Genomic DNA, 25,179 nt, shown 5'->3' with positions numbered 1-25,179 from the left:
CTTGTGGAACAACCAGCACCAAGAAACCAACGACCAGACCAGAAGTTTAAGTCCCAACCTTGTCACAGCCTCAGGGTTCCCTAAGCACCACAGGCCTCCATTTTCCTATCTGTAAAACGAGAAAGGAACAGAAGATAGACTAGAAGGATCTTCATGTTCCTAAACCCTTTGCTTCTTTCATGCTAGTGCTTCTGTGAGCTGCTCTCTAGGATCCTGGAGCACATGCGTGAAGAGTCACATGAGCCTCAGTGTGTGTGTGTGTGTGTGTGTGTGTGTGTGTGTGTGTGTGTGTGTGTGTCCTGGGAGGAGGGGAAGCCCCAGAACAATGTCCTGCCTCCCAATGTCCTCAATAGGCGGAAGCCACTGGCTTCCTCCCTTTCCTATCTCCAGCAAAACAGAAGGGACAGAGGAGATGGGAGAAGTCAGTCCAACCATCCCCAGGCCTGTCCTTGTCATAACCCCCCCCACACACACACACACACACCTCAAGTGGCCCCCTTCCAGGGACTTCCAAGCCACACCCACCCCCAGGCTTGTGGGGGCTGGACTTGGGAGGACTACAGGCTGGGAAGCAGGACAAGTCTTCCCACCCTTCTCCCCTCCACCCCTCCCACCCCTGCCATCATTTCCTCTTCCTCCCCAGCACCAAGGCACACTAAGCAGAACAGGCTGGGCACACAGACCCACAGCAACTGACCCCAGGCCCAGCTGGCCTTGGCTGGCCCAGGTCAGCCTCCGGAGTATGGTCTGGTGGGGGTCCCCTTTCCTGTTCCCCATTCTCTTCTTGGCCTCTCTTGTTGGTAAGTCTACCCTGGGTGCTCCCAGACCCCTGATTTCCAGGTCTCAATCCCAGCCCTCCCCAAGAAACCCTAATATAGCGTAGCAATGGACCTCACAATATGGAGGCTGCCATGGGTTGGGGGAGGGGAAATGAGAGGTATTGTTTAATGGGTGAAGCATTTCAGTTTGAGGAGATGAAAGAAGTTAGAGAGTTGGGTGTGGTAGTGTACTCCTTTAATCCCAGCACTTGAGAGCCCAGCCTGGATTCCATAGTGAACTCCATATTAGTCATATAGAGACGTAGTGAGACCTTGTAGCAAAAACAGAAACAAAAAAAGCTGTGGAAATGGGTGGTGATGTTTACACAATATTATGAATGTATTTATTAACACCGAATTGAATGTTTACAAATTGTTCTGAGGGTAAATTCTATGGCATGTGTATTTTAACACAATTTAAAAATTAGAGGGAAAAATAGAAACTGTGCCAACATCATCATCACTATCATCATCATCATCATCATCATCATCATGATTTTTGTTCCACCAAAAAAGTGAGATCAAGGTGGAGAAAATTCAGACAGGTGCTAGGAACCACTGCCTGTGTATGGGGGAGGGCAGAAGGCAGCCATTGCTTTGGACCTCAGGAGTAACTGTGTTGGGCAAATTCAATAAGTCATTGGACAGCTGGGCTCGGTGGCTTTGATCACAGCACTCAGGAGGCAGAGGTAAGTGGATATCTGTGGGTTGAATGACAGCCTGGTCTACATAGAGAGACTGTCTCAAAATAATAATAATAATAATAATAATAATAATAATAATAATAATAATAGGGATTGGGGATTTAGTTCAGTGGTAGAGCACTTGCCTAGCAAGCACAAGGCCCTGGGTTCGGTCCTCAGCTCCAGAAAAAAATAATAGTAGTAATAATAATGATGATGATGATAATAATAATAATAACATCAAACATTTATTTAGCACCAATGGCATTCTATTGGCTGAGTGTCTGGAGGCTCCCTAACCTATATGGTGGAAATCAAATAATGCTGGCCTCCTGGGTAGATATGTGTGTGTTTAAATGGGGTTGTATACAGAAGGCTTGGAGAAGGTTTCTGAAAATGGGCAACAGATTCTTGCAGCCTGCTGACTAGAGGATAAAAGTCAGAGGCTGCCTTTGAGTGATGCACAGTCTAGTGGGGGGCAGAGGCCAGGCATGAGGACCAGAGACAGACATGGAGTTCTTGAGGAGCACTGCTTACTCTGCCTCCAGCAGCAGGCCAAGAAAACAGGAAGGATGTCTTTAAGAGGGGTAGCTGCCAGAATGGTAAGTGCAAGCTTGGGAGACATGAAAGTCCATAGGAAGAAAGGGCTCTGCAGAGAAAGCTGGAGGACCAAGGGTAAGCCACAAGGATGCTCAGGATTGTACGCATCATCCTGAAGGTACCTGGGAGCCATGGGACATTGTAGGCAAATGAGTCACAGGGTGTTTTTGAGTCTTGGTGGCATCACTTTGGAGGATGAATTGGAAAAGAAGCAGTGGCTTCCGAAATGGTCTGAGTAAGTAAAGACGAGGGCTGAACAAAGGCGGTGTGCAAGACAGGGATGGCCAGCAAGGTTTAGGAAGAAAACTGTAGAAATATGTGCCAGCCTGAGATTTAAGACTTGGACAACCCGGCTCTGCTAGTTTCTAACTGTATGACCTCGGGCAAGTTCTAAGCTTTTGTTTCCTGGTAATAAAATGGGAATAATAACACCCACCTCCCAGGACAGTCAGACCGGGAAAGTAAGAGACATCACTAAAGAGCCCGATGCATAATTGACGTCCAATAAACATTAATTATTATGACAGTGGAAATACAGATGACTCTGAAGTTAGTGTCTCAGGTAATGGGCGTTGTCCTATGAGTCAGGGAACTTGGGAGAGGTGAGGCTTTAGGAAACAGGGATGGAAATGCCTTTGGAGCTGAAAGGCCACACCAGAGCTACTGACTCAGAGGTGACTATGGGAGCAGGTGAACGTGCTCAAGGAAGCCTGAGAATAATGATGACAGCAAGAAAATCAGCTTCACTGGAGGCCATGAGGACGCCATAGAGGAAGGGCATTGGGTACCTGCTAGCGGCCAGTAAATGCTAGACCTCCAAAGACCATGAACTGATGTGCTAAGTGGCATTTAAGTGACATTACAGTTTCCAGGCAGGAAAGGGACAGGGAAGAAGGGGTCTTGGAGGGCTGGGGTCACAGATCTGAAGCAGGCTAGTCAGGGTCTTCCCCTTGGTCTTGCCCACTGTGGGGTACAAATTTTATGCTCCAGGTCCACTAGCCCTGGGCAGCCCATCTCCTCACACAACATTTCTCATTCTGTGCATTACTCAAGCTGTCTGCATGCAGGTGGCCTCTCCCTACCCCTGACCTTACTCCTCCTGCTTCTCCTCACCCATTACCCTGCCTAAGCTTCAAAAGCCCTTCAGTGTTTTTTCTCTGATGAAGCCCCTCTCCGCATCGCCCCCTGCCCTCTTCCCTCCTCTCCCCCATGCTGGTTAGGTATCCCACCCTCTGTCCCAATACCTGCAGCTGGGAGGGACCTAGGCACCCAAGGCAGGACCTAGACCCACCTGAGTCTGTGTCCCTCTGGGCCAGGTTGGGGCTAGCACCTTCATTTCTGCCCCTAGCCTACCTTGAATCCCAGCCAATCAACTAGTTCTCAATTGTTTAAGCAACAAGGAAGGTATCCAGGTATCGGCATGACACTCCCGTCTGAGTGGCTCTTCTAACCTGCACCTCCATGGTAGGGCTGGGACAAGTGGCTTAGGGATAGCTGTGGAGGAAACAGTTCAGAAAGGAGTCAGGGCAGGGACCGGACAGGGATGAAGTAAGGAGACAGAAGCATAGATCATTCCCCGGGTAAGCCCTGCTGTCAAGGGCTGCATCTGTCTGGAGCCAGAGAAGGATGTGTGCTTTTGTTTAAGTTTTAGGATGAAGAGACATAAGGACAAAGGGCAAGCGTGTGTAGAAGGGAAAAGAATGGGGTGGAAATCCTTGATTAAGTGAAGTCTTGAGAGGGCACAGTGAAACATTAACACCAGAGTTACTGCTGGAGTTGCAGGCTTCTGGAGCTGTTGGCAGGGTCTACCATGGAGTCACTGTTGTCTGGTCCCCAGGTGCAGCTGTGGATTTAACACTGTTGGCCAACCTACGCATCACCGACCCCCAGCATTTCTTCCTGACTTGTGTGTCTGGTGAGGCTGGGGCAGGGAGGGGCTCAGATGCCTGGGGCCCACCCCTGCTGCTGGAGAAGGATGACCGAATTGTGCGCACCTTCCCACCCGGGCAGCCCCTGAACCTGGCACGCAATGGCTCACACCAGGTCACGCTGCGGGGCTTCTCCAAGCCCTCAGACTTGGTAGGCGTCTTCTCCTGTGTGGGCGGCGCTAGCACACGACGCACTCGAGTCCTCTATGTGCACAACAGCCCAGGAGGTGAGTCTGCCAGAGGTGGAGGGACAGAGGGAGGGCTGCTGTTCTGGATCACTGACTTTACCTTTCATCCACAGCCCACCTGTTTCCAGACAAGGTCACACACACTGTGAATAAAGGTGACACGGCTGTGCTTTCTGCACGTGTGCACAAGGCAAAACAGACGGATGTGATATGGAAGAACAATGGTGAGGAGCATTTGGTTGGACAGGTAGACCCATGCATGGGTTCTGACACCCCAGGGCCTCCACTGCCCTCCATATACTCAGCCAATCACTATGATACACCTATCGTCCTCCTGGCCAACCTCCAGGGTCCTTCCATGGGATGCAGCTGACCCCATTTCACCTCCAGCTCTGAGTCACTCACCTCCTGTACTAAGAGGTCCAGGAGCCTGTGGCCGGCTACCTCTTATGCACTATGTTAAGCCCTCATCTTTGACTCTCCCTGGGAGTGAGCAGGTGCTGTCACATGGCCCACCTAAGAAGAGCAGCGGTCCCCATGGGAAAGAAGACAGCTGATAACAAGTGCCCACAAGAGAAGTCTGACCCCTCTAAGACATGCTCAGTTCGGATCCTTGATGCCCAAGGCAGGCATGTGCTGGAGTCCACACAGATATGTGGGTCTCAGCTCTGTGCCCTGCCTGCCCACTGCCCTGTCCTTATCTATTCCATGGAAGGACTCTTTTCCTGAGTATCCCCCAAAATACCTGTCTCAGCCCCACAATCTGCTGCCTGACTCTTGGGTACCTGGCTCCTAAGAGAGAAGATCCTTTTCATTGGGTAGAAGGCTTTGAACCAACAGGAAATGTAGACGTGGGCAGGGAGACCTGAGTCTCCGCGGTCTGCTCTGAGCAAAGACAAGAGGGAGCCAGGCAGGGCTTGAATCCTTGTTTAACAGTATGGATCCTAGATGAAGAGGCCAGGAGAGAGCCCTGAAAAGCAAAAGAGACAGGGAAAGAAAGGATATTCTAGGAGGCAGGGCTGGCAAGAGCAAAGGCCTGAAATACCAGATGTTTCTAGAAGGCAAACAAGCATTTAGGAATTCAAGAATGTTAGGGGTCAGGCAGGGTGTGGTGAGGTATGGGACTGGAGGGCTGAGCAGAGCCAAACTGATGAAGACAGCAGCTAAAGGACTGGTTTTCATCCCGGTGCAATGGAGAGCTCTGAGAGCCTGCAAGCATAGTAGGGGACAGACAGTCTATTATAAACGCATCCCAGTGGCTGTCCAGCAGAGGGTGGGTGATAGGGCTAGCATGGAAGCAAAGAGCTCCTATCAAAGTCATGAGAAGGGGTTGGGGATTTAGCTCAGTGGTAGAGTGCCTAGCAAGCGCAAGGCCCTGGGTTTGATCCTCAGCTCCGAGAAAAGAAAAAAAAAAAAAAAAAGGTCACGAGAAAAGGGCCGAATTATTAAATGAAGAGGAGGTAGAGGGAAGCTCAGAGATCATGAAGAGGATGGTCTCCGGCTTCCTGGCTTGGTTGGATACTAGTATCTGGGGGTCACTTTTCTCCAAGTCTGATCAATGCACACAGGCCACCATTGGTGTGACCAGGGCAGAGGGAGGTAACACCAGTCTCTCATGTAATTCTGAAGGCCCCGACCTAATTGTGTCCCCCAGGATCCTACTTCCATACCCTTGACTGGCACGAGGCCCATGATGGGCGGTTTCAACTGCATCTCCAAAACGTGCAGCCACCATCCAGTGGCATCTACAGTGCTACCTACCTAGAAGCCAGCCCCCTGGGCAGTGCCTTCTTTCGGCTCATCGTGCGGGGTGAGGAGCAGAAGACAGAGATCGTGGGTGGTGTGGGAGGCTGTGAGCCTCATACGTACTCCCTTGGGGTCTCAGGATCTATGAGGGTCCTGGAGCTACCCTAGTCCTCAGCAGCTGTGGAAAGCTGGGGGAAGGTCAGCTACTGAAAACACTTTCCTCCAGGCTGTGGGGCTGGACGCTGGGGGCCAGGGTGTGTCAAGGATTGCCCAGGCTGCCTGCATGGAGGTGTCTGTCATGACCATGATGGCGAATGTGTGTGCCCCCCAGGATTCACTGGTACCCGTTGTGAGCAAGGTAAGCGGGAGAGCTAGAACTGACTGGGAGAAGTCTCTGAAACCATGGAGATGAAGCTTTGAGTATGAGGCCCAGCAGAGTCTACACACCACACATCTTGTTTTCAGCCTGCAGAGAGGGCCGTTTTGGGCAGAGCTGCCAGGAACAATGCCCAGGCACATCAGGCTGTCGGGGTCTCACTTTCTGCCTCCCGGATCCCTATGGATGTTCTTGTGGATCTGGCTGGAGGGGAAGCCAGTGCCAGGAAGGTATGGACTAAGCCACTTCTTCTGGCCATAAGTGTGCCAGACCCTTCACTATGACCCTGACCTAAACACCAAGCCCTCCACTCCCTTATCAGTGCCCCCACCACCACCACACCAGCCTGCTGAATAGGTTGTGCCCATCTGCACCCTGCTGGGCCTGACTGACCCATTTTGACTATACATCCTCTATTTCTAGCATGTGCCCCTGGTCATTTTGGGGCTGATTGTCGCCTCCAGTGCCAGTGTCAAAATGGTGGTACTTGTGACCGGTTCAGTGGCTGTGTCTGCCCCTCGGGATGGCATGGAGTACACTGTGAGAAGTCAGGTATATGCCACTGAGACCCCTCAAGACAGGTGATCCTTTATCAAATGCACCTCTCTGCTCTGCTTTCGTTGGTGGTGCCCAAGTCCTTCCCCCGGGGAGTTCAGGTGTGGTAGGTATTCTCACCGTTCAGGCACCCACACTGTGAAGGATGGCTGCCTCTGATGCACAGGATCTAGGGGAGACCCTGACCAGTGTGAGCGTCTTTTGGGGGAGGAGCCAAGATCTGGAATTGAATATGAAAGACAAAGAGAGATGATTGGGGAAAAATGTGAAGAAAGTCCAGGGAGTTGAAGTAGGGACTAGGGGAGTGGTCATGATGGGCCATGTGATGGGGCCTTTGAATATAAGCCAAGGGTTGCTACTTCATGTGAAGAGCCCAACAGAAATTGTTGAAGGGTGTGTGATGGTCAGACTTGTATTTGAGGAAAAGCCTCTCATTGTGGGTGGAGTACAGAAATGAAGGAGTGGGCAGGTGTGATGGCTCAAACCTATAATCTTAGCACTCGGAAGACTGAGACAAGAGAATTGTCTGGAGTTCAAGGCCAGTCTGTGCTACAAAGTGAGTTTCAGGCCAGGCTAGGCTACAGCTTAAGACAGTGAGAAAGAGAGAGGGAATAAGGAAGAAGAGGGAGGGAGAGAGAGAGATGGAAAGAGAGAGAGGGAGAGAGAGAGAGAGAGGGAGAGAGAATTCAGCCTGAACTGTTTGAGTGGGATGGGGACAAGGGGCCTGCCTCTGACTCTGAGACTTAGAAGAGCCTAGGAAATGTGATGGGAGAGATGGAGGAGGTGAGCCCTACACCTGACTGGATGTGGGCAACCAGGGCCTGAAGAAACCACACAAGACCTTGCTGATTTCAGTTGTAAGTGGCAGGGCAGAGAGTAGGACCCTCTCTGAGATGCAGAACATGGGACAAGGATCACATGGGTGGTCACATGGCTGCCTCAGGATTGCTCAGGATGGCTTCTCTCTCTGTCTCTCTCTCTCTCTAGACCGGATCCCTCAGATCCTCAATATGGCCACTGAGCTGGAATTCAACTTAGGGACAACGCCTCGGATCAACTGTGCAGCCGCAGGGAATCCCTTCCCAGTACGGGGCAGTATGGAACTCCGCAAGCCAGATGGCACCATGCTCCTGGTCAGCCCCAGTCACCCCAACCTACTGTCTGCTCCCCCATCTCACCAACTTGACAGTTCATCCCTTAGACCCCATCCGAACTTGTAGGCTCTGCCTACTTGCCTGGCCATGACTTAAATGGGGTAGGCGAACTGGTGAGGGGATGTTGCTGGGTCTATGTTCCAGCAACAGTCAGTACTGCCTCCAATCTGTCTCAGGAAGCATACTTTCTCTACTAACTGTCTCTTCTTGTCTCTTAGTCTACAAAGGCCATTGTGGAGCTTGACAGGACCACAGCTGAGTTTGAGGTGCCCCGTTTGACTCTTGGGGACAGCGGGTTCTGGGAGTGCCGTGTATCCACGTCTGGTGGCCAAGATAGCCGGCGCTTCAAAGTCAATGTCAAAGGTTAGTGGTGTTCTAAGGCTCTGGAGGATGGATGGAACTCGGAGTAGGCACTACTTGAAGCTGCTCAGGCTGGGGATCCTAGCAGGAAAGTCAAGGGCTACAAAGGGCAAAGCTCAGCCCCAGGCAGAGAAGGCTGGTGGCCAATCAATGTCAAAGCTGGAACACTGGTCCCACCTGGAAAAGACGTCAGGAACAGGATATCCTCCAGCCTTGCCTGCCTCTTGCATCGCATGTGCTGTTCTCACCACACCCAGGGTCCCTTTGACTCCACCTCTGAGATGCTGCTCTTTTATCTGAGTCACCCTCAGATGGACATACAGAGACAGCGGACAGGCAAACCTGTTTGGCTCCTCAAAAGGGACGCATACACAGGATTCTGCTGGGTGACTAAGAAGAGAAGTACCAAGCACTCAGAGCAGAGCGCGGAGCGCCCTCTCCATGGACTTGGCATTTTTTCGCTTCAGCACTATAAGCCTGGGCAGTCCAGTGCCCCTTAAGCCCTACTCTCCTCCTGCCCCCAACCCCGTCTGTTTTCATCTCCCTTCTCCCTCCCTCTCCTCTTTTTCTTCTGCTTCCCAATCCCTCATCACCTCCATCCTGCTACCCCATCCACCAGGCCCACTTTTCTCTTCTCAGTCTTTTATCAGATCTTTGGCTTCAGCCCTCCACTCTGACTTGGATTCCAAGCTGCTCACTACAAGTTCTCTCACCTTAAGCAAGCTACAGCCTTACCGTGTAAAAGCGGCCAGACTGCTTGGGAAGACTAAACCAGGTGATGTGTGTAAGCAGTTAGCACAGTGGTTGGCAGAAGGTATACTCAACACAGGGGACAAATGCTGTTATCTAAAAATGGCATCTAGCACCAAGGTGCCAAGCCTTCTCTGGCAGTACCACTGTGTTCTGTAGTCAGGACCCCTTTCCTGATGCCAGCCCTGAGTAGTGGACCTCCAGGCACCTTCTGTGAAGCTCTGGTCTCGAAGCCAGTGTGGAAGGTCATACATGTGCGTGAGTGCGTGCATGCGTGCGTGCGTGTGTGTGTGTGTGTGTGTGTGTGCGCGTGCGTGTGTGATTCAGGGGCTCATTGTATACCAGCCACTTCGCCTGGACTCTGACCCCTGCATGAGCCATAGGTACTGGGTGAACGTTCTTCTCCAGATCTGTACCTGCCCCTGACAAACTGTCATCACCTGACACTCCTTCACCTCACCACCCTGCATCTTCCACACTCCTCAGCCTCCCTCCCTTTGTCCCTCCCCATCTCCTTTCTTTCCTTTTATGCTTTCTGGGAAAGTCAGTCTGGAAGAAACCAAGGAACCTGTTCAGGCATTAATCCAATAATCTAGAGGGGAAGAAAAACTAAAGCCGGAATAGGGGCAATGACTGGAGGAAGCCAGGCAGAAACACAAATACTGTTTTAGGGTAGAACTAATTGATTTGAGGTAGCCTGATCAGACAGACCGTGTTCAAATTCTCCTAGCTATGTGCCCTTAGGCAAGCCATGCGATGTCTCTGAGCCCCAATTTCTTCATTCATGACCCAAAGGCTGTGAGAATTACTGGTTATGCATAACAAGCATCAAGTGTGGAGCAGGCGCCTCATCACTGGCATGCTCTGTCTTTCAAACAAACCAATAGATTGAATGCTGAAGGGAGGGAAGAGAGCACATGACACCTAGGTGGTCCCTGCTTTGCATCCCAGCCTCTCTCTACCCAATATTACAAGGACAGAGAGCTGCTTCCCAGCCTCTGTCTGGTCACATCACACTCTCACCTGGCATCTTTTGAGATGCCTCCATCCTATGGTCAAGTCCTTGTGGTCCAAGCTTCCCAGAGACCAGAACCGCTTTCTCTGAGCTTTGGCCATCCCAGTCATCTGCGGAACTTGGTCTCCTCCCACCAAACTAGATAATCTCCAGATCCCAGAGCGCTCCCTTCCTCCCGGACCCTGACTCCTCCCAGTTTTTTGGCAGTACCCCCGGTGCCTCTCACTGCTCCTCGGCTTCTGGCCAAGCAGAGCCGTCAGCTTGTGGTCTCCCCGTTGGTTTCCTTTGGTGGGGATGGACCCATCTCCTCCGTCCGCCTGCACTATCGGCCCCAGGACAGCATGATTGCCTGGTCTGCTATTGTGGGTGAGTGGGGTCTGAGTTAGGGGGTGAAGAGATGTGTATTAGTAGGGGATAGGGTGGAAACAGAAAGGGAGGGAGGAGATGATTTTTAAAAAAAAAAGAAGAAGAGGAGGGTAAGGGGGAATGTGGCTTCGGGACATGGTTGGGGCCTAGTGATGTGTGTGGCACACCCCACCCCCAGTGGATCCCAGTGAAAATGTGACGTTAATGAACCTGAAGCCGAGGACAGGATACAGTGTTCGTGTGCAGCTGAGCCGGCCAGGGGAAGGAGGAGAAGGACCCTGGGGGCCTTCTACCCTTATGACCACTGACTGTCCTGGTAAGAAGCCAAGAGTCTTCCCTTCCTGTTCCCCCAGGGTTTACGGCCGTACCCACTCAGGATATGTCTTGGTCTACCCCCAAAGACCCCTGCCTTTCCCACTGGAGGTCGTCCCAGCCCTGCCCACTGGGGATTATTATCCCATGTAGCCCCCAAGGCCCCATTGAATGATTCTGACCCCTCCTAAAACCTCTGGCCACAGAGCCTTTGCTGCAGCCGTGGCTAGAGGGCTGGCATGTGGAGGGTCCCGACAGGCTACGAGTGAGCTGGTCCCTACCCTCGGTGCCACTGTTGGGTGACGGTTTCCTGCTGCGCCTGTGGGACGCGTCCCGGGGACAGGAGAGGCGGGAGAACATCTCATCGCCCCAGGCCCGCACTGCCCTCCTGACTGGACTCACGCCTGGTACCCACTACCAGCTGGATGTGCAACTGTATCATTGCACCCTCCTGGGCCCTGCCTCACCCCCTGCACATGTGCTTCTGCCCCCCAGCGGTAGGCCCACTGTGGGAATGATGGGCTAGGGCTAAGGGAGGTTGCAAGAGACTGGATGGACATGGAGCGACCCCAGGAGGCATGGGGTAGATAGAACATATACCAGGACACAGGTCACCAGGAGCATGTGGGGTGGGGGGGGGGGACGGCTGCGTGAGGAAATGATGACTCGTGTGAAGAATGGAGCCATGGGTAGGGGTGGAGGGAGCCTAAGCTACTGAGGACACGGAAAGGACTTGGGATGCAAAGTGACCAAGGGAAGAAGCAGCTTGGAGGTGGAGGTGACCTGGGAATGGAGATGAGCCCAGCCAGGGGAAGGTAGCACATGCCTCCTGTGGCGGGGTCTACAAAGAAGAGCACACATTAGAACAAATGCATCTGACCCCACGGCTGAATAGCCTGTCCAATCTACCCCTTCTTTCCCTCTCTTACCTCCCCAGGGCCTCCGGCTCCCCGGAAACTCCATGCCCAGGCCCTCTCAGACTCTGAGATCCAGCTCACATGGCAGCATCCTGAGGCTCCATCTGGTCCTATATCCAAGTACATTGTGGAGATTCAGGTGGCTGGAGGCCCAGGAGACCCAAAGTGGATGGATGTAGACAGGCCGGAGGAGACAAGCACCATCGTCCGTGGCCTCAATGCCAGCACACGCTACCTCTTCCGTGTGCGGGCCAGTGTGCAGGGTCTCGGCGACTGGAGCAACACAGTAGAAGAGTCCACTCTGGGCAATGGTGAGAGAATAGACCCTTGCACTCTCTCTATGCCCCAAGACTGCATGTGGCCCTCTACCTTACCTCCAAACCTGGAGCTAAGGCATCACAAGCCTTGACTTTCCTACCTCGGAAACTATTCTGGTTGCTTCCCCAAGCCCTGAACTCTAGTCATCCATGAAGCCTCCTCATAGCATGGTACCAGGATCTCCAACCTCTCCCTCTGTGGGGTCCCATGGTGGCTCTGGGTTCCCTGACCCAGGCCATCTCCACAGTCTGTCCTTCTTTGTGTCTAGGGCTGCAGAGCGAGGGCCCAGCTCAAGAGAGCCGGTCGGCTGAAGAGGGGCTTGACCAGCAGCTGGTCCTGGCTGTCGTAGGCTCCATCTCTGCCACCTGCCTCACCATCCTGGCTGCCCTTTTAGCCCTGGTGTGCATCCGAAAAAGCTGCCTGCATCGGAGACGCACCTTCACCTACCAGTCAGGATCGGTCAGTGTCCCGTAGGCACCAGGGACATGATACTGTCTATTGTGTGTGTTTGTACCCACATACATGCAAGTACGTTTGGGTATGCACATGCCTGTTCAAGCCACAAGTTTAAAGCTACATTCAGTGACCTCTAGGGTTCAAAATAGAACTTTTTTTTTTTTTAGAACTGAATTCAGCTCACGAGCCCATTTATATTAATGGTTGAATAATTAGTAGTCTCAGTTAAAAAGGCAGTTCCTCCATATTTCACCGAGTCTCATTCCAGGCTTGGAAGCCACCATTTGGCATTGTCTTCTTCACTTACCACCCCTGGAGGGTGCTATCAGCCTGGATCACATGGCGATATCCTGGAGGGGCAGCTAGGGCCCATGCTGGCCTCACGGGCACTCCCTTACTTGGGAGCCAGCCTCTCTATATACAGTGTTCTGAATCCTGCTTGCTGTGAGCTCTCATCCCAACCTCCACTCTTTTTTTGTTTTTGTTTTGTTTTGTTTTTCGAGACAGGGTTTCTCTGTGTAGTTTTGGTGCCTGTCCTGGATCTCGCTCTGTAGACCAGGGTGGCCTCGAACTCACAGAGATCTGCCTGGTTCTGCCTCCTGAGTGCTGGGATTAAAGGTGTGCACCACCACCACCTGGCCCAGCCTCTACTCTTTTGTTGTTCCTTTCTTTTTTCTTTTTTGAGGCAGCTACGTGTGGCCATGCCCTTCACATAGCTGGCCTTTGACCCTTTAGAAGTGTGCAAGGCCTGCGGCCTCAAGTGTGCTCCTGGAGGAGAGAGGCTCACTCTTCAAACTTTCCTGGGTTGTTAGTCCTCTTACAGGCCATGTCCTCTGGCCCTTGAGCCCATACAGACATGGGATGGGGAGGTCTGCTGGCATCTCACCCTACCTTGTCATGTCCACCCATCCTGGTGGTCCCATCTCCTTGAGGACTTACCACTGTTGTCCCACTCCGAATCAGAACTCTAGCCTTGGCCCTTTCCGCATGGGCTCTTGCTCTTTAGAGTGGTTTAAAAGAAATTCAGAGCATTACCAAGAATGACAGAAAGAAAAGGAGGGTAGAAACACTTCTCTTTCTCTATGGCTAACTCTTGTATAGAAAGTCCAATGTTCAACACTGGTGTTTGTGGTGCCTTTAAAAAATCCCATCAGAGTCCAGAGATTCAACTGGCTTCTTTGTCTGAGCTGTGTTGACCTTGCCTCTGAGGTCAGTGTGCACAGAAAGCCATCACCGCTGTGGGAGGCGGGGAGAGGGTGACAGGGCCAGATGCTGAGGCAAGGCAGTGAGAATGCAGCCTTTAGTGTTTAGTGTTGTTTAGTGTGATCATTACACTTATCAATATAGATGTCTGCTATGTGTGTCTGCACACAGATATTCATGCTCATGCGTGTGCCATGTAGTGGTGCACTTGTGCATGCCATGTATATATGCATGTGTTCCTGTGCTGGTACACTTGTAGGCCCTCATGTGTACATGTATGTCTGAATGGATGCACCTGCATATGATGTAGCCACAGAATGTACATGTTTATTCTGATGTATGCCTCAGCTTCACAAGCTTCATATGAATCCATGTGTCCCCAGCATTTACCCAGCAAACTTGGCATCTATTCACTTAGGACATCCCCTGCCTGTGTGGTCCGTCTGGACCTTGCTTCAGGTTCTCACATTGCAGTTCCTTACTCCCGAGCAGCTGCTGTCTTTTCCTGCCATCGACTCGGACCAGCACAGCCCTGCTTAGCAGAGGGAGCTGGGCAGTCCTCTTTGTTATGGTCCTTGAGTCCTGGCCTGGGATTGGAACTATGTCTAGACACCAAGAAGAGGGACAAAGATCGTCTCTGCTTCTTCTCCCGGGAAGAAGAACATCTGTCCACCTGCTCCCTCCAGCTCAGGGCTTAGCATGTAATAAACACTCAAGAAATTCACCCAGGGTGGCATAAATAAATGAATAAATAAAGCCTAGTTGTGGGGTTTGCCAATAATGGGAAGCTTACTTTTTCCCATTACATCTCATTCCAATTCTCTATTTAAATATTAGAATGTTTTTGGTCCATTTGACCTATCCATGATTTGGCAACTTACCCACAAGCCCTGGGTTCCACCTTGTAGCAAAGCCCACATACTAGACCCCCAGGCTGAAGCCCCTGTATTTGTCTTCTTAGACACCTGTGACCCAGAACCCACCTGTGACTCTGTCACCTGTGATGCTGTGCACTGTCCATCTCTGTAGGTGTGGCCCAGGCTAACCACCAGAGTGCCCTCTGTCTGGCTCTGCCCATCTGTCTAACCATTGGACCCTCTCTCTGTATGCCTCTCTGATCCTCCTTTTGCCCCCCACATCTCTTGTGTGGCCTGGCTGCTATTCATCCCATCCCATGAAGGGCGAAGAGACCATCCTGCAGTTCAGCTCCGGGACCCTGACTTTGACCCGGCGGCCAAAGCCACAGCCTGAGCCCCTGAGTTACCCTGTGCTGGAGTGGGAGGACATCACCTTTGAGGACCTCATCGGGGAGGGCAACTTCGGCCAAGTCATCCGGGCCATGATCAAGAAGGATGGACTCAAGATGAACGCAGCCATCAAGATGCTCAAAGGTCCGAGGATGTGACTCCAGACCCCAGCCTCTTCCTTTATCCCACAAACTCTGCCTAGCTCCCACCAGCAACTGATGCCCTCCAGAGTTATCCATGGCAAAAATTGACCCTGATTTCTTTACACAGAGTATGCTTCTGAAAATGACCATCGCGACTTTGCAGGCGAACTGGAAGTTCTGTGCAAACTAGGACACCACCCCAATATCATCAACCTCTTGGGGGCCTGTGAGAACCGAGGTGAGCCCCTAGTTCAGGCCTATTCTGTTCAGGCGTCTGTCATCAGCCATCACCTATACCACACTAGTAGCTCATGGGGATCCCTAGGTTCTGTGCTCATCACAGGATTTTCCTGCATGCTGCAGACTGCCTCTTACAATTGGGCAATGCTCATAACAACACATGACCTGTATCTAAACCATCACCATGTCTCCTTACCTCCCAGGTTACTTGTATATTGCTATCGAATATGCCCCCTACGGAAACCTGCTAGATTTCCTGAGAAAGAGCAGAGTCCTGGAGACTGACCCAGCATTCGCTCGAGAGCATGGAACAGCGTCCACCCTCAGCTCCCGGCAGCTGCTGAGCTTCGCCAGCGATGCAGCCAATGGCATGCAGTACCTGAGTGAGAAGCAGGTGTGTGTGTGTGTGTGTGTGTGTGTGTGTGTGTGTGTGTGTGTGTGTGTAGTGGGCAACAGTAGGGAGAGAGGAGGCCACTGAGCAGACCTGACCAGGTAGTCAGTCAGCAGGTTCTAACTGGGTATGGGAGGTATGGACAGAGAGAAGGAAAGACACAGCCCCAGCTAGGCTCAGGCCCTGGTGCCAAGAGACTGTAAATGCTACATGGATGGAGAAGGGGACAGGAGGCATATAGCGAGAGGGTGTTGGATATGGAGTGCCTGAGAGACATCCTGGGTGGAGGTGTTGAACGGGCAAGTTGTAGATATCAAACTAGCACTCAAGAGACAGGCCTGGGCTGGACAGTGTTGGGCTGCCATTTCAGTGCCCACTCCAGCAGGGAGGGGTAGAGAGCCACTGAAGAGGGTGGGGTGGGCTCCCAAATGAGATGAGAGAGGGCACAGCTGCCAGAGGGCCACTCCAGCCTGAACGAAGGCATTTTACAGGCAGCAAAATTTTGAGTCTTTGAAAGGAGAGGGGCATCAGGAAGAAACTGATGGAAAACATGTCTGAGGAGGATGTAGGGCTAAGGGGAAAACCTGGAACATGGAGGCCACTTATGGACTTTCGTCAGTAAGGGAGAGGGGACAAGACAGTGGGGACATGGGACAGAAGGCATTGAAAGAGGAAAGGTAGGATGAGGTAACGCTTGGGATCCCAGTTCTTGGAAGACCAGAGGTGGGAGAATCAAGGGTTCAAGGCCAACCTGGGCTACATAATAAGTACCAGACCAGCCAAGACCACATAGCAAGACTCTGTTTCAAGAGATGAGGGGAAGGGGTGGAAGAGAAAAAGAACGGGGGGGGGGGGTGGGATGGAGGAGAGGGCGGTAAATCAATCACCCCGTCCCAGAAAGAGGGATACTAGCTGCACTTGACTGTGGCCCAAGTCAGGGGAAGGAATGCATGAGAACCAGTACTGACTTCCTCAGACCCTGGTCAGCTGATCCACGGCTGAGGCTTATGTGGGTGGGAAGACACAGGAGCTCCAACTGGCCCCATGCCCTTGGGCCCCCATCCCTCTCTTGATTTCTGACATTGCCTGCAGTTCATCCACAGGGACCTGGCTGCCCGAAATGTGCTGGTTGGAGAGAACCTGGCCTCCAAGATCGCAGACTTTGGCCTTTCTCGGGGGGAGGAAGTGTACGTGAAGAAGACGATGGTAAGTCTCATTCAGGCTTTCCCACTTAGGGCCCATGCCCGGACCTGCCCCTCAAGCCCCTCAAATACCCTTTTCTTCCATCCTGGCCCTCTGACCCTTTCCTTCACAGGGCCGTCTCCCTGTGCGTTGGATGGCCATTGAATCTCTCAACTACAGTGTCTACACCACCAAGAGTGATGTGTGAGTGTGGGGAGAGGTGGGAAGGGGCAGAGGGTTTGGCCCTGAGGACACTCAGGCATAGCCTAGATGTACCTCTGCGATGTCGGGTTATCGAAGGCATGACTTGGGTATCAACAGGTAGAATCCAGGTGTGCAATAGTGAGTTCTGAGAATGCTCTAGAAGTTTCTGCATCTTAGAGAGAAGCTAGGGGGCTTCCTAATGCCTGGAAGGATTTTGATCTTGGAAGTGACTTCAGTGGTAAGACTGGGTTAGGGAGTGTTTAGGATTTTCTTTGTGTAAGAGACCAAGGAATTCTTTGATAAGATGCAGAAAAACTGGGGTAGCGAGAGAGACCACTCAAGTGCTGCAGGCCGCAGAAATATATGAAGCAGGATTTCAGCTGATTACGACAAGCTAATACCTGGAAGAAGCCAAGGGCCTTCCAGAGGTAAAGCCGAGGCTTAAGGAGTCTTGGTGATATTGGCTTTTGATTATCAGCTGTTCCCTGCTATAAGTTTCTTGTGTGCTATTGTAGCTTTTCCATCATATATTGGGCACCATTTCCCTCTACTAAAGGAATATTTAAATAAGCTTGTGTGCTGACAGCTACACATAGCCAGAACCCCAGTTCAAGCCTCCCTGTAATTATCGTCCCTGGCGGCATCCGGCCAGCTCCATCCCCAGATGGAGGTTATCAGAGACACTTCTGTACTCTCTAAGAACAGACTTAAGCATCCAGACTATCTTTTTGAGAAGGCCTGGCAGATGTACTAATTAAGCTTAACTTTACCCTTTCCAAAGTCTTATCTCTAGTTTTAGATCTACCTTTAACTATTAACTCAGAACTAAAGGGTTTCTACTTACATCAGCTGCTTGGACAGATAAGGAGCCAAAGAAAAATAAGGCAGTTTTATTTTCACTTGTCACTGATAGACTCCTAAAACTTTAACTAACCACTTTTTTTGTTTGTTTGTTTTGGTTTGGTTTTGGTTTTTGGTTTTTGAAGACAGGGTTTCTCTGTGTAGCTTTGGAGCCTGTCCTGGAACTCACTCTGTAGCCCAGGCTGGCCTCCAACTCACAGAGATCCGCCTGCTCTGCCTCCCAAGTGCTGGGATTAAAGGCGTGCGCCACCATCACCCGGCTAACTAACCACTTTTAAGTATATAGTTGAGCACATAAAATCCCCTTTGCTCAGACATTAACCAAATTTAGCCCTCAGTTGATTCTATTCCCCATTAGTCACTTCCCTTTTGGGCTGCAGATGATGGCTGGCAATTACTATTGTTTTGTGTGGATCTTATTTCCCCTCCTTTTGACCCTGAGGGAATTCAAGCCTGGTGACCCTGTCTTGCCAGAGCATTGCTATTGCACGGGTATATAACTGTAAACCTCAGAGAGTATAGGACAAGACAGAGAAGAGAAAAGAGAATGGAAGAATTAGATGGGTAAGAACTGGAGGGGAAAGCTGGGCGTTGGTGGCACACGCCTTTAATCCCAGCACTCGGGCGGCAGAGCCAGGCAGATGTCTGTGAGTTCGAAGCCAGTCTGGTCTACAGAGCGAGATCCAGGAAAGGTGCAAAGCTACACAGAGAAATCCTGTCTCAAAACAAACAAACAAACAAACAAACAAAGAACTGGAGGGGAATGAACTGAGATGGGAAAGAACTAGACTGAAAGGCTAGAAGAGAGTACTAGAGGAATGAGATGCAAGATGAGCAAGAGCCAGATGGGGAAGAACAAGATGAGAGAGGAGACGGGAGAGGAGCTGAGATGGGAAAGAACTAGATGGATGAGAACCTAGAAGGGCAGAACTAAGATGAAGGAATTAAGATAGAACCTAGAGGGGACAGTAGATAAATGTAGAGAGAAATTAGGCAAGAAAGGAGCTAGGCATGGGAGCAGAATAAAAACTTGTAGAGAGAACTGACTCAGGAGAATAAAGTGTGTGGACTGAAGAGTTCCGTGTGTGTAGATTTACTAGAGTGCCCCTCGGATTTATTCGCCACAAGCAGCATCTCTTCTGGAACGCTGGGGAAAGCTATTGAGGGGCTGGACCCTTCAATACTCAAGGAGCATACCCATCTTTCTGTCTGCAGGGTAAGGTCATGACTACCTGAGCCTCTTACCAGTATATGATCCTTCAGACCCTCTGTCTGCCTGCCTGTCTCTCTCTCTCTCTCTCTCACACACACACACACACACACACACACATATGCACACACCACAACCACCTTGGCACACTTCCTACACACCATGACCATCTTATCTCACATCCCCTATCTCCATCTCAGTCTGAACCTGTCCCACTGACCTTTCAGCCCTGTCTTCTGAGCTGCTCTGTCCCAGCCCTGAGCCCTTTGGACTGACCTGATCTCACCGACTGCCCCTCTGACCTCCACCTACTTCCTGCTTCTGCCCCCAAGACTCCCTAGAGTTCTCCACACTAGAACTCCCTGCCTGCCCTTAGGCCCGCCATGCACCTGCACAGAGCTTCTTACCATGCAAGACGCACCAAGGAATGAGAACTTTAGAGCCAGGATTTAGATTCTGTTCAGACCTCAGTGTTTTCATCTATAAAATGAGGATAGTAAAGCCTGACTCACAGGGCTGTTGTGAGTTCCATAACTGGCATGTATGTTAATTAATCAGTACTCAGATACTCAGACCATAGTGAGTGCTCAATAAAAATGTCAGTCAAAAATATTCTCGCTGGGTGGTAGTGGTGCACGCCTTTAATTCCAGCACTCAGGGGGCAGAGCCAGGTGGATCTCTGTGAGTTCGAGGCCAGCCTGGGCTACCAAGTGAGTCCCAGGAAAGGCACAAAGCTACATAGAGAAACTCTATCTTGGAAAAAAAAAAATTCTCAATTTGGAGCTGGAGAGATGGTTCCATAGTTAAAAGCAGTAGATGCTTTTCTGGAGGACTGGAATTTGATTCTAAGGACCCACATGGTGGCTCACAACCATCTATAACTCAAATTCCAGTGGACCCAACAACCTCTTCTGAATCCTGTGTATACCAGGGGTGTACATATAGTACATATATATACAAACAGGCAAGAACTTCATTCACAAAACTAAATCTAAAAATTTTTTAAAAGAAAAAGAAAGAAAAATGTTTTTTAAATGTTAGCTGTAAGGACTGTGGAGCTGGCTGAGCTGGTAAAGTGCCTGATGTGCAGCCCTGATGGCTCATGCTGAGATTCTCGGCACTCACATAAAAGGGGCGGGGGAATGGAACTGCATGCAGCATGTACTCCCAGCACTAGGGAGGCCGAGACAGGAGGATTCCTGGAACTTGCTGGCCAGTCTATCAGAATCAGCAAACTCCAGGTTCAGTGAGAGGAAACCATCCAAAGACTAAGGTGGAGATCAATTAAAGAGGCCCAATGTCCATCTGTGAACACAAACACCACACACTACATACTCTCTCTCTCTCTCTCTCTCTCTCTCTCTCTCTCTCTCTCTCTCTCCCTCCCTCTCTCTCTCTCTCTCTCTCTCTCTCTCTCTCTCTCTCTCTCTCTCTCACACACACACACACACACAGGGACAGACAGACAGACAGAAATACACAAAAATGTTACTATAATTAGTTGAGTCTGGGGATCAGGAGCTATGAAAGCCCTTCCATGGAAGAGGGACAGTAGCTGGCCAAAGCCAGATGCTAGCAGAGAAGACACATGCAGGACCTGGTATGGTGACACAGCTTGGTTACATAGAGATGACACTATGTGTCCCCCACAAGTAATTATATTCATCCTTCTCATTTCAGCTGGTCCTTTGGAGTCCTCCTCTGGGAATTAGTGAGCCTTGGTAAGTCGAACACCCTGTTCTCCAGAGCATCCCACCTTACCGAGGGGCCCTGGCCTGAAGGAGTCTTGTACCCTCTGCAGGAGGCACGCCCTACTGTGGCATGACCTGTGCTGAACTCTACGAGAAGTTGCCTCAGGGCTATCGCATGGAGCAGCCTCGAAACTGTGATGATGAAGTGTGAGTTCCCTCTCCCAGGAGCTCTGAGAACTCAACTCTGAGATGAGTGGCCTCCCTCGGCTTTTAATCTGTGAGTTGCCCCAGACAGTCCCTCACCTTGCAGCTCCCCCACTCCCATCCACAGGTACGAGCTGATGAGGCAGTGCTGGCGGGATCGACCTTATGAACGCCCCCCCTTTGCCCAGATCGCACTACAACTGGGCCGAATGCTGGAGGCCAGGAAGGTGAGAGGTTGGACAAGGGGGGATGGGCACCCTCCAAGCTCACAGGAGCACCATCTCATAGATGCCACTATGTCTCTCACCCTCACACATTACCCACACTCCCTCAGGTGGGTTGGATTTAGGATTCAGCCCAAGCAGGGTTTAAACACTAGGCCCATGTGTAGGTTAAAGCAGCGGTGCTCATGGCGGCCATGCCAACGGAGGAGGAGAGTGCTGGAGGAAAGTCACGAGCCATAGTTACCTTTCTAGAGCTTTATTGGGGGGGGGGGGGAGAGAGAGAGAGAGAGAGAGAGAGAGAGAGGATCAGAGAAACAGAGAGACCGTGCGGAGGGAAGAGAGCAAAAGCGAAAAGGGAGACACACACAGAGGTCCGTCCGTCCGTCCGTCTGCCGTCCGCCCCCCCCCTTTTTAGACTGGGCCGCATCCCAGGCTGATGACGTTATTAAGGACAGAACCCTTATACCAGAAACACTCCTTCCAAAGCTATTATTGCTTAGTCTCAACAGCAAATCTCTTCCCTAAATTCCAGACAGCTAGTCTGTCTTCCTCCAAGCCATCAACCCATTCTCTCCTGGGACCCCTCTTTTCACCCGGTCCAGGGCCAGAGAAAATGCGTGAAGAATGGTCACCCAAAAGGAGAGGTGGCTGAATGACATAGGAAGGGCTAAATAAAAAAATGTAATTAGTGAGTAGTACAATAATGATATGAATAAACATAATCCAATAGCTGAACAAATAACCTTGTGAATAGATGAATTATCAACTAAAAATAAAAGAAATACAGCAAAATGTGTAAATATAAAAACAGGTTTTGGGGTTTTTTTTGGTGGGGTTGGTTGGTTTTTTGTTTGTTTGTTTGTTTATTTGTTTCAAGACAGAGTTTCTTTGTGAACTAGTTTGGTAGACCAGACTGGCCTTGAACTCAGAGATCCTCTTGCCTCTGCCTCCCGAGTGCTGGGATTAAAAGCATCACCACTACCACCTGCCTATGAAAATAATGAGTTGAAGCCAGGTGACGGCGGCAGCGGCGGCAGCAGTGGTGGCGGCGCATGCCTTTAATCCCAGCACTCTGGAGGCAGAACCAGGTGGATATCTGTGAGTTCGAGGCCAGCCTGGTCTACAGAGCGCACACAGAGAAACCCTGTCTTGAAAAACCAAAAACAAAAAAGAAAATAATGAGTTAATTAAATAGCTACCTTAAGAAGAAAGGACGCTGGGTGTCTATGATACACATCCATAATCCTAGCTCTTGAGAGATGAAGCCAGAAGGACTGAGTTCAAAGTCAGCCTGAGCTACATAAGAAGACTTTTGTCTCTCAAAAAGCAGGCTGAGCCAGGCGGTGGTGGCGCATGCCTATAATCCCAGCACTCGGGAGGCAGAGGCAGACGGATCTCTGTGAGTTTGAGGCCAGCCTGGTCTACAGAGTGAGTTCCAGGAAAGGCGCAAAGCTACACAGAGAAACCCTGTCTGGGGGGCGGAGGGAAGCAGGCTGAGTGTGGTGGTACAAGCCTTCAATTTCAGAATCAGAGGCAGGAGGATCTCTGTGAGTTCAAGAACAGCCTGGTCTACATAGCAAATTCCAAGACTGCCAGAGCCACATAGAGAGACCTTATCTCAAAAACAAAACAAATATGGCCTAGGGTGTAGCTCAGTTGCTAGTGCTTGTTTATCATGCACGAGGCCCTGGGTAGGACCTGGTGGCACATACCTGTAATCTCAGCACAGAAGCAAGATTGGAAGTTCAAATTCAAGGTCATCCTTTCCTACAAAGTGAGTTCAAGGACAGCCTGGCTTAGACTGTCTCAAAAGCAGGGAAAGGAAGGGGTTATGGGGAGCAGAGGGGATGAGAAGAGGCAAAGGGAAGGGAGGAGACAGAAAGGGAGAAGGAAGAATCAACTAATCCTATATACAAATGATCAAATCATCAACAACAGCCTTATGAGTGATAAATCAGTGATTTTTTTCTTTTTCTTTTTTTTTTTTTTTTACAGTGTCTTACTATGTAGCCTTGGTTGTCCTGGAGCTTATTGGGTTGACCAGGCTAACCTTGAACTCACGGAGTTCTGCCTGCTTCTGCTCCACTAAGACTTGTTCTCCCCACAGGCTTATGTGAACATGTCCCTATTTGAGAACTTCACCTATGCGGGCATCGATGCCACAGCTGAGGAGGCCTAAGCTACCTCCACCAGAACCTGGCTCTGCTGGCCGGAGCAAAGTGCTTCCATCTGTGACTTTAGGCCCTTCTAACCTCGGACCCACACTGTCTCAAGAAAGCCTCTGAACTCAAAGGAAAAGATCCAGCAAACACGGGCTGAGGGAAACAGGGGTCCTCATCCATGGCAGCAGCTCTCAGAACTGCCCTTCTTATCCTTCCTTCTAGCTCGTTCTGTTCCTCCACATATGTGCTCCCCACTCTTCAGCTCCCTACACCCAAACCCCACTTCTGACCCTCCACCAAAAGCAGATTGCATACTACTAACACCCCCCACTCTCTGCTTGAACTCAGAAAAAGTAAATATGCTGAGTAGCCATGTGTGTCTAACATTTTACAGATGGTTGGTCCAAGGTGGGGAAGAGTTAATCCCAAGAGCAAAAACTGGACTTGGGAGGAAATGAAGCACTGTCCGATAGCACTGCCCTTCGGGGTGCTGGGTGCTCTGGAGGACCCATACCACATCCACCACCAGTCCCCACCTCCAACCCAATCACATTAGAATTTCCTGTTTCCTCCTGCTTCCCAGCCTCCATACCAGCATGTCTCTCTGCATCTCTGGGCAGTCACCCCAGCCTCAGAGTCTTTGCTCTGCCCAGACACAGCCCATGGCAGGACTGGCTGAAGCCCGGCTCAGCTTGGAGCGACGTTCTACCCCAAACAGATGGTGGCTGGACTTGGGGGTCTTGTGCCCCTCTTACTCCTAACTTCTGGGAAGCCTTCCCTGGAAGGTCACCAGCTTACAGCCAGCTAATTGGTCTAAATGGAGGGAGGCAGAGGCCCCTCCCAACTTCAGCCAGTTGAGGTGGATTCCTCGGGACTGGTGCTGGGGGAGGTGTTCCTCTCCTAACTGAAAAGGAGTCCCATCCCCCACCCCCACCGACGATGTGACTGGCTTTTCCTTTGACTACTCATGACTGTCCACAGATGTCTCTCTCCTTGGTTCTTTGGAAACAAATGGAATTCTATTTCGATGAATCAGATGAACATCCCTCTTCCCCCCCAAAAAAGACATAAACCTAGTATGACAGTGTGGTTAACAACACTCGCAGGCCTGGGCTCAAGTGGTTGATGCCACATACTATCTGTGTGGCCTTCATCACATCATTCACCCTCTATGAACTTGTTTTTCTCCTCTGCGAAGTGGGGGTGATTTTAGATACCTCACTGTTACTGGCATTGAATGAGGTCTTCGGCGGGACTAGTGATGGGGTTTGTACATAGTTAAGTGCTGGCAGCTGATGGTGCCATATACAAAGACAGCATGATCTGTAGTGAACAGAGATGAGTGGATTAAGAGGAAGAAATTCATTGTAGTAAATGGGAAGCTAACGTAGGAGAGATGGAATGTGCTAGAACGGAACTTCAGAACTACATTCACTGCAGAGATGTCGTCCAGAGGTGAGGATCTTAAAAAGCTGTCCTAGGGTTGGAGAGATAGCTCAATGATTAAGAACATGTTCTACTTTTCCAGAGGACCTGAGTTTGGATCCCAGCACCCACATCAGACCCTTCACCACTGCCTATAACTCCCACTCTAGAGGATGCAACACCCTCTTCTGGCCTCCACAGGCAACTGCACTCACATGATACACCCTACCCCCACCCCAGACACACACAT

The 25,179-nt window shown here is 50.8% G+C and overlaps 1 protein-coding gene across 2 annotated transcripts; it reads left to right on the top strand.

Annotated features, from left to right (window-relative positions):
* The first annotated feature begins 645 nt into the window (after positions 1–645).
* Tie1 (tyrosine kinase with immunoglobulin like and EGF like domains 1) lies at positions 646–25,152 on the top strand. Of its 2 annotated transcripts, XM_036179949.1 has the most exons (23): positions 646–800; positions 3,939–4,256; positions 4,331–4,441; positions 5,872–6,027; positions 6,190–6,321; positions 6,429–6,569; positions 6,763–6,891; positions 7,882–8,027; positions 8,267–8,411; positions 10,381–10,539; positions 10,718–10,855; positions 11,058–11,348; positions 11,789–12,079; positions 12,355–12,545; positions 14,926–15,136; positions 15,263–15,373; positions 15,579–15,769; positions 16,859–16,972; positions 17,082–17,152; positions 20,904–20,944; positions 21,025–21,121; positions 21,246–21,345; positions 23,450–25,152. In XM_036179949.1, the coding sequence occupies exons 1-23, from the start codon at positions 743–745 to the stop codon at positions 23,519–23,521; spliced, it is 3,414 nt and encodes a 1,137-aa protein (XP_036035842.1). In that variant the 5' UTR covers positions 646–742; the 3' UTR covers positions 23,522–25,152. The 2 variants fall into 2 exon arrangements, with proteins under 2 accessions (XP_036035842.1, XP_036035843.1); XM_036179950.1 differs by lacking the exons at positions 21,025–21,121; positions 21,246–21,345; positions 23,450–25,152 and having other exon boundaries at positions 16,870–16,972; positions 20,904–20,943.
* Positions 25,153–25,179: the final 27 nt, after the last annotated feature.

This window comes from Onychomys torridus, chromosome 2 (assembly GCF_903995425.1).
Source record: "Onychomys torridus chromosome 2, mOncTor1.1, whole genome shotgun sequence".
Classification (NCBI taxonomy): domain Eukaryota; kingdom Metazoa; phylum Chordata; class Mammalia; order Rodentia; family Cricetidae; genus Onychomys; species Onychomys torridus.
This window is presented reverse-complemented; position numbering and strand designations above follow the sequence as displayed.

Bases quoted from the DNA above. Each gene is read 5' to 3' on its own strand.
- Tie1 (XM_036179949.1), top strand. From the start codon at position 743: ATGGTCTGGTGGGGGTCCCCTTTCCTGTTCCCCATTCTCTTCTTGGCC. The intron at 6,322-6,428 runs GTAAGCGGGAGA...TCTTGTTTTCAG, and splicing joins TGGTACCCGTTGTGAGCAAG to CCTGCAGAGAGGGCCGTTTT. The intron at 21,346-23,449 runs GTGAGAGGTTGG...TTCTCCCCACAG, and splicing joins GAATGCTGGAGGCCAGGAAG to GCTTATGTGAACATGTCCCT.